Genomic DNA, 16941 nt, shown 5'->3' on the forward strand with positions numbered 1-16941 from the left:
TAATACTTATTTTATGCTTGAACGTGGATAGTACAAAGGTAGCCTGTGGGCACTCACAGACTGATAAAAACGTAATACATCCGGTCTTTAGGCTACTCGTAATTGTTTTTGTCTGTCCATCAGCAAACTGCTGAGAAGATCAAAGTTATAACTTACAAACAGCTCAAGTAAAACGGAATTTTAAAACAATAAAAAAAAAAAAAGGTCATTGCAGCTACTATCTGTTATTTCCATTCTTTATTTTTCATCATTTATGATTATTTTTACATTTCAACTCCCTTCCCCGTTCAGTGTCACACAGTCAGCATTTTACTGACCAATAAATGATCTGCATCCAGCAACATGAATGCAAAACTGTTGAAAGCATGACAAAATCAAAGCTGAAGAAATGTTTTAATCTTGGGATTTATCAAAGAACATTTAAAAAAAAAAAAAACAACAACAAGCAGAGGACAAGGCTGTAGTGATAGATGTAGCTGTACTGAATGTCAGCAGCGTCAGGAAGAAGGAACACGAGAAGCTGGAGAAGAACCAAGAGCTGAGAGGAGAACAGGGAGAGCTGTGGAGCGTGAAGGTAACAGTAAGGGGTATGATATGTAACAGCCAATTTGTGTCATTTCGGTCCACACTCCATCACAGTTGGTGGCGGTAATGCAGCGTTTCGGTATTTGGTAACCGTAAACAAAAGAAGAAGAGTTGAAACCGTAGTTTCCGGTTCCGGGCTAACAGTATCCTTCAGAAGTGGCAAAATGTTGACCCGAATTTCGCGGTTTGGGCTGACTTTGCCCCGGTTACTTTATAATCCACCAGCCCGGTTGGTCTCCCAGTCTAAAGCGAACAGTGCTACAGGCTCGACCGCGGTGACGGAGCTCCACCCCGAGTTCCAGCATTCTGGTCACGGTGAGGTCAGCCCGTATGTCAAGGTGAGTTCTGCTCGATCAGATTTGAGGACAGCATGCTAATGTTATTTTTACACAGTAAAGGGCTTTACACACCGGACGCGTTCACTTCTGTGCGTTTAAATTATTCTCGGACATCCCCATTAATGCAGCCGTTCACACCGACCGCGTATTTTCACTGGACGAATTTACGGCATTTATTTTTTTCCCAACCAGGCTCGATTTTTGCGGTTCTTCAGATCCAAATAAACCGATCTGACCAATCAGATCGGTTTATTTTGCAACAAGTGCGCTAAGAGCTCAAATTGCGCACCAGTTCTCAATATACAATAGTATCGCAATGATTAAAAATAAAAATTAATTGATTAAAAAATACTATTTTTACCGCACACATACAGCTAGCCTGCTCTGGGTCAGTCGGTTCTCTGAAATGATTTGTCTGCTTCCTCAGATGTGCCCCCAGCTCTGCTAACAAGAGTTTAAACTGCCCGTGAGATCTGATCAGGTGTTCGTTTTGTTTCTGTTTGTTTGGTTTTTTTAAGCAGTGTATTTTGTGTGAGGACCATTGAATCTTACAAGGCCGCTTTAAACCTGGAGATGCAAACAATCTTAGCTATCTTCACAACAGAGAAAGGAAACAGGAACAATACAAAGATACAGATTGTACAAATATTAACATGCGTTAACATTAACATATAAAGATGCAAACATAACCCACCTGAGGTCTATACAGTACTGATCAGTACGATTAGTCTGAATTTGAAGGTTTTAAGGGAGAAAGAGCCGCACTGAGCTGCTAGAGCAACAGATGTACACGAAGCATCTTAATTTAAAATAAAACACGAATATGCTTATCAGAAAAACAATTAATATTTCACAAATGTGTAAATATCACAAACTGTCCATAATATTAGACTGATTTTAAAAGCTGCTTTAAGCTATTCTCTGTCAGAAGAGGTCACCTGATAATGCAGGAAAATGTCTGTGGGACATTTAAGCCTTTGCAAATTCTTCAGTTTATTCCTCAGGTTCAACTTTCCTCTGGCTTGTAGTCAGTTGTCTAGATGTAGTCAGATAAGGCGGTTTTAAGTCAGGTTCTCCTGAATAAAACAAAGAACTTTAGTTGTTCTGTTAACATACAAATCATATCAGAAAGTGTAGACAAGCCAGTATCATCCTTCCAGTACTGACTGAAAACATGTTGGATACTTAAACTGGTCCCCTTTTGTGGGTTTTTTCAGAATCCGGAATACCATGGCTTCTCCAGCGATCCAGTGGAGGATGAGTGGAATATGAAAGTGGGCTTCTTCTTCGGCATTTCAGTTGCTCTTGTCATTGGAGGAACTTTTATCCACTATTTACCCGACCATGGGTGAGTTCTCAATTTATGTTTTCATATCAGCTCATTTATACGGTGGCTAGGCTTAGGACTTAGCTATGGTTCTTTGTCAAAGGACAGAGTGAAAATGTCAGATGTCTTGTCCTAAGTTAAAATACACTACTTGTCAAAAGTTTCAGAACACCACAACTTTCTTTTTATTAAAAATTATGCAGTTTAATGTCTCATTGCACTCTGAAATGAAAGCATGGTACAAATAAGTAATTGGAGTTTAAAAAACAAAAACAAAAACAAGTCATGGAATCAGTTTATAGACCAAAATTCTAAACCTTTACTCATCAAAGTAGCACCTGATATAACAGCTGAACACACCCGCTGCATTCTTTCTACAATAGAAATCACATATTCTCCAGAAAGTTCTTCCCATATTCCCATCTTCCTTTTTTCCCAACATAGTTCTGGCACTTCTTGGACTTATGTTTTGGGTCATTATCTTGCTGTAGGATGTATTGCACTGCAGAATGCTGTTGTAGCTGTTTTGGTTCAGGGAGCCTCTCACTCTGTACAAGTCATCGACCCTGGATCCAGCAAACAGCCCCAGACCATCACACTTCCTCCTCCATGTTTGACAGACAATGCCACACACTGTGGAACCATCCGTTACCCACTAAACAGCAAAGATCCTGTGTGATGAACCGAAGATTTCAAATGTTGATCCATCAGTCCATAATACCTTCTACCTTCTTCCAGTCTTCAGTAGTCCAATGGTGGTGTTTCATGTCCCAGCCAAGCCTCTTTGTCTTATTCTGACGTCTGGCTTTCTTGCTGCAACTCGTCCTGTCAAACCTGCAGCTCAAAGTCTTCTCTTCACAGTTGAAACTGAGACTTTCTTACTACGACCACTGTTAAGCTGCTTGAAGCTGTTGTCCTGTGAGCCGCCTATCACACAGCTGTTAACTTGGCCTCTGATTCAGTCGTGTCTTTGGGTCTGCAGACCTCTTCCTGTCACAGTTTGTTTCTGAGCCTTTGGATGCTGAAGGAAACTGTACTCACTGACACCTTGACTTTCTTTGCAGTTTCTCTGTAGGACAGACCGACATTTATATGATGGTCTGTCTCTGTTCCATTGTTAATCACCTTTTTCTTGTCATTTGTGTACCATCACACTGCTTTCTGCAGTACAACACTGTTCAACTGATGCTGACGAGGGTATGGTACCACAGTGTGTTCCAACACTTCTTTAATGCAAAACAGAGGGGGAAGTAATCCAGAAAAGTTGGAACAGCTGTAGAAATTAGTAGCACCAGCTTTCAAGGCTTGATCAAGCTCCATTGTTGCAGAACAGATTAAATTGTTAATCCGTTTTTGTATAATTTTGAAATGTACATGATATTTCAGTTTTAGGTAACCTTACTATTTTTTTCCCTTTTTTTTAACCTCTGGCAGTTCACCGCTTTGTACCATTTCAAGCTATTTGAAATGGTTTAATTGGACTTGAATTGCAATAAATAACTGGAAAAATTGGGGTGTTCTAAAACTATGCGTGTGTGCATGCGTGTGTGCGTTATGTGTGTACACGGATTCTCTGTCACCACACCACCAACAACGGCAGGCTCCCAGCACACAATTTCAAAGCCCCTGCTGACCCTGACCTCTCAGCATAGGTTGAACATGGGATATAATTCAGTTTTACTAGAGTAAAAATAAAATCAGATTAACACCTGATTTGAATGTGAACCATTGACCCAGTAATGGCCAAGAAAAAGACTAAAGGCAGTGAGGTGTCCTTTCAATGTAAAGGTTTGATCAATAATGGTCGGCACCACCAAGACTTATATCCAAGTTTATTTGTATGCACTTGTATGTTACTGATATATTAAGTGTGATTATATTTCAGTATAGTGGTGTGCAATTCTTTACCAGTTTGTACCAGTTCCTACTTGGAAAGTCCACTGGTGTCTGCTCAGATCTGCAAACACTTTAAACAATATTCTTTTAGTTCTTATCCTTAGAAATGTGTTTTTTGTTTTGTTTTCATGTTTTTATTTTTAGTTAAGCGTCATGGTCAAAGGACGCTATAAACTAGTAGTGCAGGGCGATATAACCAAAAATATTTATCTATTTATAGATAATTATACCGGTATTACCGTGAACGGTATGATATGGCCCAGCCCTACAAACTAGTCACCAGTTCTTGAAATTGTCCCCATTTTGGCCTCATCAGAGTACCTTGTGATTAAGAACACTATAAATGCTGCAAAGTGAGCCGTCATTTCTGAGCCGTGGTTAAGCCAGCCGCTTACATTTTCTCACCAGGGTGGAAATTGGCACCTGCCACTGGCCAAATGTGGGTAAATTTCTGAAGTGGTGTGTAAATGTGAACAATGCACAAGCCACTGTGGTGGGTTTCACAGGAGGCTGTTGCTAGCATCAGCCTTGAAGAAGTGCAGGAGGGATGCAGTCCCTACAAGAGAGTGAGGAAGATGAAGGTGAAATTTACGTAAGAAAATCGACAATTCAGGCAAAATGAGTGGCTGCTTTGAACATGAGGCACCCTCAGTATCTAAAGTGTAGCAATTAATCCCCACATGGTTAAAAATACAACTGCTTAGATCATCTGTGTTTTTGTCTCGTAGTTTGTGTGTGAGCACCCGTGTGTACACTTGTGAGCGTGAGCGCGCTTGTATTCAAAAGGTTCCTTCATGTAATGATCTGCTAGAGGGTGTGGGGAGCCATACCCTGGAGGACGGGGCTATGTGGGGAGCCATAGCCCCGTCCTCCAGGGCATGAAGCAGGTATGGAGGAGATCCAGGCTCCAGACATCCAGAGGCCCTCAGAACACAGGAGACCAAGGAAGACCAACGCTTATATTAATAAGCAATACTTAGGAGCACAGCAGACGCTAACTGAATATCAAGTTAATAACACTTTATTTTTTTAAACAGTGACTTGAGATTAAGAAACTTAAATTTTACAGTTGGAATATTTTTAAAATGTAAATAGAATGAAAGTATTTGCAAAACTCTTTAGAATTGCCTCACATACTAGATTTAAAGAATAACATGAGGCTTGCAGACAGCAGCGTTTGTAATTGTAAATTCATGAAGGAAATTATCCCGCCTCCTTTTCCAATCAGTTATTGTCATTAATAACACAGTAATTTAAACTGTGGCTCTACTGAAGCAAGGTGCGAGCAGCATTATAGTGCATTAGTGACTTTGCATTATATCCATTCAAACAGCATAAATCAAAAGTAGCATCTATGTAACCAGATCAGTAATTTTCACCCACTGGTTTTTTTTTTTTAAATTATCTTTAAAAGAAGTTTGTTTCCATCTTTAGCATTAACGGTTTTCTTGCATATTTTACAAAGTGCTGCTTTGTTGGAGGCAGCTGAAGCAGCTTCCTTTTTAGGTACTAGCTCGTCGTAGGCTGGCACATGGCTCTTACTCTCTGACATGCTCAGGTTTGTTTCTATTTTACACTAGAGAACAATAATGCAAAACTTTACAATAGTAATGACATCACTATGACATTTTTATATTGCATAAAAACTTAGACTGATATTATTGTGGACAATATGATATAGGCACAGCCCTCGTCTATGGTACATCACTAAAACATCCAGACGGTCTGGACAAATCTCATTGTTCTTTGTTCTGCTGGAGATTTTGTAAATGTTCTTGTTCCTGTTGTTGTCAGAGTTTGTCCATAACAAACACAATGTCCGAATCTGAGTGTGTTCTTAGGTTGTCCATGAGACTTGTGCATTTATGTCGCAGGTTGATCGATTGATTTTTGTATCACTGGATCTGCGGCGTGTGTTCTAGACACTCACGTAAAGAGAGAGGGTGAGCTCTTAGTTGATGACTGCCCGGTGGTGAGCTGGATAGGTTGGTGGGGGAGGATCCAAGACAGGCCTGGTGCAACTTAACAGCTTCACTTAAACCATGCAAAGAAAAGATCCAAAAATGTACCTGTCAACTCTGATTTAACATGGATGGATGAAAGTTGTCCTGTTGACCAAACATCACAATTTAATATTCTTTCTGGAATTCATGAAGGTCTAAGTGGAATAATGAAATGTTTCCACCTAAACTTGAGTTAATTATTGTTTAATTATAGGTTTCATTCTGATTTTCTCACCGTCCATATCTGGTGTATTTTTGTGTTCCAGCATGCGGCAGTGGGCCAGAAGAGAGGCCGAACATTTGATTCGGCAGCGCGAGGCCGATGGTGGCCCTCTCATAGAGGAGAACTACTATGACACAAACAAAATCATTCTTCCCACAGCTGGAGGACAGTAACGTGTCCACTGTAATACCTGATTATTGTATTTCACTGATAAAAATAAAATACATGTGTGTGTTGAATTTTGTTGTTATTTTTTTGTGGACAGTGATGACGTACAGTGGCATTTTACTCAAAGCCCTGCTTGTGTCGTGAATGTTGATTTAGATGTCAGCCAGTCGTCACCTCTGTTTTTGTAATGGGATTGTTATGTACTGTAAGTATTGTAAGATGGTGACAGAAATCTTACAGTAGGAGGTGTAAGACATATTAATCCGAGCCAATAAAAACATAGAATATGTTTGACCGTACCTGTCAACTGTCAGCCTCTTCTATTTAAAAAATACACTGTAACTTCAGACCCCACATATACGTAACCATAATAACTGTGTACTTCTATGTTACATGACTTGTATAAAGCTCCTAGCTTGATATAATTCTGAAAATGAAAGACAATGAGGGAATATAATAAGTACTCTGAAACTTTTTTACAAACAAACCACTCATCCTAAAACACATTGATGAGAGTAATAGCACTACTACACATATTACACAAGTCATAGTTACTGTTGGGACCAAGTAGTGTTAATTATATTAATATTAATGAAAGACCTGAAATAAAACTCCAAAACTGTATTCATGAAATAAACTAGAACTTACAGCTAGACTTTCATAATCTGCATCTTATACAGTTTGTTCACTCCACAGACACGCAGAGTGAACTAACTAACAATGTCAAGCCTTTGTATTTTCCCCAAACACTAAGGATTTGAAAGAAAAGCTCTTTCCATGATGACTTTGTAGTCACTTTGGTGTACTAGTGAGTTACACGATTTGTATAAAAGTCTTATTGAGATTAAAATCTCTTTGCCAAGAGGGCAACAGAAGTCACAACATAGTATAACACATAACAATATTCAGTACAGACAAGTGAATCAACGCAATAGCAAACATTCAACATGGTTACAGAAGAGTGATTCTCTCGCTCCTTTAACATGGACCTAAACTCCCCCACTGTGGCGGCCCAACACTCCCACGTTTTGTTTAAACATAAGTACTGAGTGTGTAATCCATGTTTTGGATAAATACATTTGACAGCACGTTTAAATCTTTACACAAAGTAGCTATGTAGCCGTCACTCACATCACAGAGCCGTTGGTATTATGGTTTGTTTTTGATTAGTAAATTATCATAGTGAATTTCATCAGTCTGTTAGTTAAACGCGGATTCTGAAATTAAGTTAAAAAAATATGCTGGCCAAGTTTTGGGGGGATTGTTGAGAGGAGAGGAGAGAAGATGAGTTCAGCAGATTGGTGAGACACCGGAAGAGCAGAAAGATGAAGAAGGTGTGAGAACACCTGCTTTAAGGGGAAAATTTAGTTTTGTCTGCTTTCAACAGAAAATGTCATTTGCAGCATTAAGTGACTTCATCCTCACTACAATCTGTTACTTACATATGCGCCGCCATAAAGAATATGTTTATACTATAAAAAGAGACGCCCATAAAACTCATTCATTAATTACAGGCGATCTATTTCTTAACAATTTTCATGACAGATGTGTGTTTTTTTTCTTATGCAGGTTCACTATGACCAAAACTCCAGACTCCCAGTAAAACATCACGCCAGTGTCACAAGATAAAGTTCAGGAAAGTTTCTGCATAGTTCAGAGGCTGCTCAGCAGAGGATGAAGATGTGCGTGAAATGGACTGTTACGATTGGTCAGAATTATCCCATGAAAATGTTAACTTTTTTATAAAGAAGGAAAACACATGTAGTCTTTTCATTTAAATGTATATTTTTAAGTTAATTAAAATCAAAGCTAACGCTATGCCAGCTTCTCGCTTCGCTTGACAGTGTGTAAAACCAACCTGATGACATGAACTTCCAGAAAACCTAAAAGTCAAACAAACACATTCAACGTTTCAGGGCTGTGAGCACAAACGAAGCCGTCTGAGCCCAAAAACAGCTGTAAATCAGTGTGGTCGTTACAGTGAACACCGCAGACTTTTCTCTGTTTGTTTTACTATATAAATTGATTTATTGTGAGCAGCAGGAATATTAACAGATGGAGAAATTTGCTGAAGCACATCGATCACTATAGTCACAGATCTGTCTTTAACAGTCTCATTATTTTTTTCCCTTGTTTGTATGAAAACATCTGCTAATCACAATTACTGACAGTCTGATATAATAAGTAGCTTTGTTTGGAATTGTGCAGGGCATGTCTGCATCATTGTTTCACAGAAAGGTATTTTCAAGATGTAGTGATAGCCAAATTGGCCAGTAGATGTCACTGTGGAGATGGGTTTCAGATTATTTCAAAGCCTCGCTCATTTCATTTGCGGCACTTTTAGGTACAACACCGGCATCGACACGCGTTTTGTAGTCTTCTGCACGTTGTAGTTTCAGCGTGGCAGACATCAATACTTTGGAGACTGTAAAAAGTCGTTGCGATTCTCAGTGCACCGCTTTTCTCCTTATGAGTTATCCTACCCATTTTCCCCTGACCTGCTCACTTTTTCCATCGAAGGCGAGAAAAGTGGTTTAGAAAATTAAAGGTTGCTGTTGAAGTGTTCAGGATTCCGTGACCCTTTGAACGCACCAGTCGTCAGCGTCACAGTGCGCATGGGCAAGTTAACTGAAAGCTGGCGCGAAACAACAAGAGTTGGGAACTCCTTTCTACTGAGCCTAAACGAGCCAATGTTAAAAGTACATTATACCACAGTTCAGCCACTTAAACGGGTCAAACAGTAGAAGTGACTACAGCGCTAGAAGAAGTACCTCTAAACAAGAACAACTACACTTGTCTATGCTGCTGCCGACTGACGCCAGATGACAGAATGCCTTCACTGACTCTTAGCGGAGTGACTGTAAATTTCCCCTTTTCTCCCTACGAATGTCAGAAGGCATACATGAACAAAGTGATCGAATGTCTTCAGAAGGTAAGAATCGACTGTCTTGTGTATGTCTGTTAATAGAAACGAGCTGCAAAGGGCAGTATACTGAGTAGCCACAGCTATGCGGCCACCATGCTCACCGTTTGCCGCATGACAGAAGTGATCTCACATCTGCTCGCGTAAAACGTCGCTTCCCAGAAAGCACAACGGCGTATTGCCGACATATATCTGCTGTGTCTGTGGGGATAGGCGCCGTTTCCTCTTTGGGAACAGGTCGTTTAGTGCTGCTTTGCCTGCGTTTCAGGTGGCAGTCGCATCTACGTATCTTAGCATTGCTTTAGCGACTTCCTCCTGCTCTCTGTGCCATACTCATACAGGCTGATCTTCTCACTCAGGTCGTGGTGTAATGTGTGCATTAAAATACAGCAAGCATTCCTATATTCTTTAATAATAGAACATTATGTGTTATGTTTCCCCCTGTTGTGTCAGTACACTAAGCAGGAATTATAAAGAGCCAGACAGATACACACGTTAGCTGTTTACATTCCGTCTTCTTCTCTTTATTATCCTATTCCTGAAGAAGTTACACACACACACATAACATGGCGTGGTGCCCACTACTGGCGTTAGCTTTTATAACACACAATATACTTCGGCTCATACATAATATTATGAATTAAGCAAAAAAGCACGTGGATACTTAGTTCCTTTCTAAAATTCAGTGTAGGCTACTGCAAACATCTGCTTAGGAATGAAAAGTGACCCAGGCACATGTATGACCTGTTTTTGAAACCTCAAAACACACTGAAGATGACAGAAAGACAACATATCCTTAATAAAGGTGAAAGTAATGGTTTTGCATCTTGATTTATTTTCAACATATACATTCATGCATTAATATTTCACAGCAAGACTGTGACTGAAGAGGATTCTGATGCAGCACATTTAAAAAGAAAGTAATCGAGTGCAGCTGAATGCACAGATATCTTTCAGGACTGTACAAATACACAAAATGAATGAATTTTATATATAGCAGCTAAGCAAAGTTTTCTAACAGGGCGCCATCTGCAACAGGACATAATCATTAGGTGATCGTGGCTCAAGAGTTGGGAGTTCGCCTTGTAATCGGAAGGTTGCCGGTTTAAGCCCTGGTCTCGGTCGTTGTGTCCTTGGGCAAGACACTTCACCCGTTGCCTACTGGTGGTGGTCAGAGGGCCCGGTGGCGCCAGTGTCCGGCAGCCTCGCCTCTGTCAGTGCGCGCCAGGGTGACTGTGGCTACAATGTAGCTGCCATTACCAGAATGGGTGAATGACTGGATGTGTCAAGCGCTTTGGGTCCTTAGGGACTAGTAAAGCACTATACAAATACAGGCCATTTACCATTAGCTAATGTTAGTAAACTCTCCGTAGTTTTTCAGACAAACACGTTAATATGATATGAAAATTCACATTATTTTATGTAGATGACTGTTCATCTTCTGTGTCTTCTATTTTCAAACTGTTAGCTTCATTCAAAATTCACGCTCTATTTTCAAGACACACTAAATCCCCAGGAGGGATTGCCCAGAGAGTTAAAAAGCATTGGTGAAATGGGGGTAAATGATGTTGGCAGTATGTCGCTGTGCTATACTGGATGGAGTATGATTTATCGAATACGTTCCTATGTAATGCTGATGTTGCAGTGATGTGCACCACTGGATTTTTGTAACCTCTTCCATTGTGTTGCTACAGTTACAGCTGGGTTGAAGAAATGAGTGTACAATCATATTGGTTTTTTAGTTCAAGTTCAGTTTTATTCATACAGCACTAAATCACAACAACAGTCACCTCAAGGTGCTTTATATTGTAAGGTAGACCCTACAATAATACAACAGAGAAAAACCCAACAATCATATGACCCCCTATGAGCAAGCACTTTGGCAACAGTGGGAAGGAAAAACTCCCCTTTAACAGGAAGAAACCTCCGGCAGAACCAGGCTCAGGGAGGGGCGGGGCCATCTGCTGCGACCGGTTGGGGTGAGAGAAGGAAGACAGGATAAAAGACATGCTGTGGAAGAGAGACAGAGATTAATAATAATTCATAATTAACAGCAGAGTGCCTAACACCACTCTTCACAGTGAGTCAAAAGGGGTGAGAGATGCTGAAACACAGTGCATCATGGGAAGTTCCCAGCAGCCTAAATCTATTGAAGCATAACTAAGAATGGATTCAGGATCACGTGACCTAAAGTCAAAAGTCAAATTTATTTATATAGCACATTTAAAACAACAACCGTTGACCAAGGTGCTGTACAATTAAGATAATTAAAAGAAATAAAAACATAGGGAGATATGATAAGAGTTAAGAAAGAGAATCATGAAATTAGAAGATTTGAGTGAGAAAGAAGATAAATAAAAGTAATACAAACTCATTCTGATTTAAAAGCCAAGGAATAAAAGTGTGTTTTCAGACGGGTTTTAAAAGTGTCCAATGTTGGGGAGGTCCTGATGTGAAGGGGCAGTTCGTTCCACAGTTTTGGAGCAGTCACAGCAAAGGCCCGATCTCCTCTGCTTTAATCTGGACCTCAGGACAGCCAGGAGCAATTGATCCGCAGACCTCAGTGATCTTGCAGGAATGTACCAGTTTAAAAGATCAGAAAGGCATGAGGGTGACCTAGCCCTGACAAAAAAGGAACCTGACTTTTTAACAGTGGCACCAAAAGGCAGCACACACAATAATGTGTTTCACAGTGTGTTGTTTCACGTAAACAAGACACTGATTTTCAGCATGCCTCCATAGTAAAAGAGATCGGTGATAAACTGACTTGCTTATGGTCCAGATCTGTTTTAATACTTGATGGGGAAAAAAGATATGACAAAGGAGGCTTCATGTCATGGGCCTGTCCTTACAATTTCTGTATAGTTTCTATGTAAAAATAAATAAATAAAATAAATAGCACTCTGGTGATCTGTCTGGGGTGTACTCTGGCTCTTGACTGCTGACAAACAGCTGAAATAGCCCCCATGTTAAGTTGAGAACGGATTTTAAAATCAATCTTGAATGTTTTTGAATGATAACATATTACCCGAGCAGGGCATTTTGCTCTGACAGTGAAACCTTACTTGTGCTTCTTAGTCTAAATTTACCAGGCTCTTCTATTATTGAACTACCTCTAAGTTTGGGTTCTGTAGCCAGACGCCTTCCCTGCTTTTAACATTGGGCTTCAAACCATCCTCTTTGAACTGGATCAGGTGACCCTGAACCATCCTTAGATTAGGCTGCTGGGGGATGTCCCATCTTTGCACTGAACATTCTGGTTGTCTACTTGCTCTGATAGTTTGTTTTGTGCCATGGCGAGGTGTATGTCTTACCGTTCAGCTGATCTGTGCAGATAACTGCCCTGATAACTGAACCTGGTTCTGCTAGAGATGTCTTCCTGTTAAAAGGGAGATCTTCCTCCACACTGCCAAGTGTTTGCTCATAGAAGCATAGTCTAATACCTGGAAGTCTCTAATACTGCAATATTGTCACCATCACAATGTGTGGTTTTTCTGTTTAGCTTTATCTGTCTGGTTATTTCAGAAAGTCAATGGTGTTCTGGAGAGCCCCACAGGCACAGGTAAGACTTTGTGCCTGCTGTGCGCCACCCTGGCCTGGAGGGAGAACTTCAAGGACACCATCTCTGCTCGGAAGATAGCAGAGAGGCTGGGCAAGGAGATGTTTCCAAACACACCTCTGTCTTCCTGGGGGACAGCTGCCACTGACGGTGACAAACCAAGTATGTTTGTATCATCTGCACATCACGAGTCCTTTCTAATTTTACCGGTCAGAAAAGAGTAACAGATGCATATGCACACATACAGACATGCTGTGTGCTACATTACTGTGCAAAACAAAATGAGCTGGCACTGATTTCTTTATATTTTGGTAAATGGACTGTTTCCTATGTAGTGCTTTTCTACTCTATTTGAGTGTTCAAACCACTTTATATTTTGTTAGGAAAATAGGATTTAACAATTTACTGAAACATGCATATGTGTCCAAACATACACAGAAATATTGTACATAAGGCAAAATCAGCATTTGTACAAGTCTAACAAGGTGGAAGTCAATATTTGGTATGATGACCTTTATTCTTCAACATAGTCTAAACTCCCTCTTTGTGATTTCTTCAGGAATATTTCCTTTGGACTTTCAGTGCATGTTCCAAAGCTGTTCTTTAGTTGTCGGCTACTTTGTGTTCCATTCCCTGTCAATATGATCCCACACTTTTGAGTTATGGTGAGGTCTTGGGAGGTCAACCATGACTGATGGTCTTCCATTGTGACTTTCTTCTATTCAAGTATGCTTTTAAAGCATTGGCAATATGTCTGGGATCATTGGGAATGGCTTAAATTTTCATAACCAGATGTCTTTAAGATGGGATTGCATGCTGGAGCAAAGTCTGTATTCATAATTCCACCAGTTCTGACAAAAGTCCAACACAACTTGTTGAAATACAGTCCTAAGCCATAAAGCGTCGACTGTGCTTTACAGATGACTGTAGACACTTACGTTGTACTTCTCTCCTGACATCCTCCAAACATATTGACAATAATTTGAACCAGAACTTTGATATTTTGATTCATCAGACCTGTCACCATTGATTGTCATTGATTGTGTAATTTGGAATACTTTGTCCTTTTCTCTATATCATGTGTACACAGAATGTAGTGTAATTCAGTTCAGTTTTATTCATATAGCACCAAATTACAACAACAGTTCCTCAAAGTGCTTTTTATTGTAAAGACCCTACAATAATACAAGGAAACGGAGAAAACCCCAACAATCATATGACCCCCTATGAGCAAACACTTTGGTAGGGATGGAAATGGATAAGAATTTAGCAATTCCAGTTCCATAATTGATGTCACTTTTTGATTCGATTCCTTATTGATTCTCAATGGCTCTACTTTGAGGAATATATCAAAGACATTACCTTCATGCAAATCAGTTACATCCTGCATGGTCAAATGTTTGTGCGTGTTGGAGGTATTTGCTCTCTTTGCTGTGATCAGTGTTGGTGTCATTACTCCAAAAGAGTAAAGTTAAAACAACACTTTTCTTAAAAGTAATGCAGTACCTTACTTAATTACACTCAGGACAAAGACATTTGTTATATTACTCTGTTACAGTCGTAGAGAAGCTTTGTGACCAGGCTGCTGACAGTAATAGCAATCGAGGTTGTATCTTTGACTGCAATGTATAGGTTTCTTACCACACCTAGGGTCCAAGCTTTCAGCACTAGTTGCCCATGGAGGTTTTACCTCCACAAACCTTGGTCTCCCCACAGTCATCTATGGGGAACTAGGTAACATTCAGCCAGATTTGCAGCTTCCTCTTCTGTCTTTGGATTGTTCTCCTTCACCCATGTGCAGACATCTGGATGAAGCATGTGAATAAACTGCTCTAAGATGACGGTTTCCCCAATCTCTTCTTTACTCCGACTGTCACGTCACGTCCATCGCTTATAGAGCCCCTTTATCCAGTTGAAGGTTTCTCTAACACACAGTTCCTCTGGTGCTCTGGAACTGGTATTTGTAGGTCTCCTCTGTCACATTAAAGTTAGATAACACTGCAGCTTTAATAGCATCATAAGAATCAGACTGTTGTTAATCCATGTCAGCATAAGCCTCAAGGGCTTTGCCATCCCTTTGTTGTAGCTATGCGTTCAAATCGTACAAAGAAACGTTCAGGATGCTCACCTTCCTTAAAGTCTCGTATTCTTGTTGAGGCTGTGCACTGAGTGGTTGAGATGGAGGAGGCAGCTCAGCTTGGTGCTCCCACAGCTGATAGCTGAGGCTGCTGTTGTAGAAATGTCACTCTGGACAGAAGGCCGATAGAGAAGTTCAGAATAGACATCATGTTGCAGCTTTGGTATATTATTCCTCAGCTGTTTAATCTGTTCAAGCAGTATTGTTTTTGTTCTTTTGGTCATCGAATGAATTCTCTAATTTCATCAAAGATATCAAGTTCAGAAAGTTCTTTACCACTGGCTCAAAATCATCCTCGTCAGCCATCGCTCCTTCTGTTGGTGGATCTAGCTTATATGTTTTTCCACCTTCTCTTTCTTCAGTGTCAGGAAGGGAACTTTTCCTTGTCCCACCGGTTTTTCCACATCCTACTTCTCTCATTTAGTGTGTTTTCCTCTTTAATTCACTTCTGACACCACAGTTACGCAGAGAGGTATGGTGAGGATAACAGCAGACAGCACTCTGACTTAACAGAGAACAAGTGTAGTTTATTGGCCCATCTTTGGCACACACAGCAACTTCCTAAATAACGGCCTATCCATCTCTCTCTCCCACATCCTGCATCCTGAAATATATTTGTTTAATGTGCCCATTAAAGTACATATCTTGTTCAAAAATGACTCCAAGATTCCTCAGTGTTACCGGAGAACAAGATAATGGCATCTGGTTAGACACCATATTTAGCGCACGTAAAAAAAATATTTGCAGGTGCAAGTGTTGCATTTTGAGGAGAAATTTATTTGGAGCGAAGAAAAGCTAAATTTGAGTGAACAAAATGCATTGCTGCGTGCAAAAACTATATTTCAGTGTTTGCTATTATCCACACACACACACACACACACACAATAGTAGCCCCTCTCGCTCAGTTTTTGTATTTGCGCTTGCTTGTAATGTGTTGCTCACGCTCTCAACATTTCTGCCCGTGCACGCTCAACTCTTTCTGTACACTGTTATATTTGTGCCACAAAACCAGCCAATCACAGACTTGGATGCAAAAAAATCTGATTGGCTGTTCTGGTCTCCAATCAGCTCGAAATGACAAAATGCAATATCCCAGAATCCATTTTGTCCAAAACTCAAATGAGGCAGTGGTGGAGGAACACAGAGTGGCAGAGTTTGAAATATTACTCTTTCTGGGTCACAAAATAAACTTTTAAGATATTTTCATGCGAGAATGGTGCTGTGTAAACTTCAAATGTCTGCTCGATTCATCAAGACATCCCATATTTGCATAAGTGCTCTAATGTTTTCAGAGATGCCTGTTACCCACCAGCTGACCGGACTGGCCATTGGGCATACAGGGCATCTGCCCGGTGGGCTGATGGTGATTTTTCATTTTTATGTTTGTTTGTTTTTCTAACGGTATAAACAATGAAAGGTGGTGGAATAGCCAATTGGTCATGATCAGCTCTGGGCTGGACCAATTACAATACATCCGTATTGAGGGGAAAAGGAACGCGATTCGTCCCGGACTTCAGCGAGAATGAGAAAGACACAAAGCTGGAGTTATTCTGTCTTTACGCTGTCAGCTGCCTCTTCTCCTCTCATTCTCCCTCCCTCCCTCTCCTGTTGGTACTTCAATCATGAAACTGATCACTGATCAGCTGATCGTCTCTCTTGTTTGTTTATCGCCCACTTTGCGCCAGAAACAGGAAACCAGCGGATGTCGCGCTAAACAACAGCAGCACGTTCAAGCTTCATAAGCTGTTAGAATTTATTTAATATTATTTTCTAGTATCAGCT

At 40.4% G+C, this 16941-nt stretch overlaps 2 protein-coding genes across 2 annotated transcripts in view; both read left to right on the forward strand.

Moving 5' to 3' along the window:
- The first annotated feature begins 689 nt into the window (after positions 1–689).
- Positions 690–6839, forward strand: ndufb11 (NADH:ubiquinone oxidoreductase subunit B11). The gene is made up of 3 exons (XM_006804305.3): positions 690–923; positions 2141–2271; positions 6416–6839. Exons 1-3 carry the CDS (start codon positions 750–752, stop codon positions 6543–6545), a joined length of 435 nt encoding a protein of 144 aa, XP_006804368.2. The 5' UTR covers positions 690–749; the 3' UTR covers positions 6546–6839.
- A 2321-nt stretch (positions 6840–9160) lies between these two features.
- The window catches only part of rtel1 (regulator of telomere elongation helicase 1), a 39282-nt gene continuing 31501 nt past the window's right edge, over positions 9161–16941 (forward strand). The window contains exons 1-2 of the mRNA XM_006804304.2: positions 9161–9472; positions 12989–13184. Of these exons, the coding sequence (XP_006804367.2) occupies positions 9371–9472; positions 12989–13184 (298 nt within the window). The 5' untranslated portion in view covers positions 9161–9370. The remainder of the gene's footprint in view (positions 9473–12988; positions 13185–16941) is intronic.

The sequence above is a fragment of the Neolamprologus brichardi genome, chromosome 20 (assembly GCF_056152115.1).
Source record: "Neolamprologus brichardi isolate AB-2024 chromosome 20, ASM5615211v1, whole genome shotgun sequence".
In the NCBI taxonomy this organism is placed as follows: Eukaryota; Metazoa; Chordata; class Actinopteri; order Cichliformes; family Cichlidae; genus Neolamprologus; species Neolamprologus brichardi.

Coding starts and splice junctions, on each gene's coding strand:
- ndufb11 (XM_006804305.3), top strand. CDS start 750: ATGTTGACCCGAATTTCGCGGTTTGGGCTGACTTTGCCCCGGTTACTT. Junction 924..2,140: donor AGGTCAGCCCGTATGTCAAG/GTGAGTTCTGCT, acceptor GGGTTTTTTCAG/AATCCGGAATACCATGGCTT. Junction 2,272..6,415: donor CACTATTTACCCGACCATGG/GTGAGTTCTCAA, acceptor TTTGTGTTCCAG/CATGCGGCAGTGGGCCAGAA.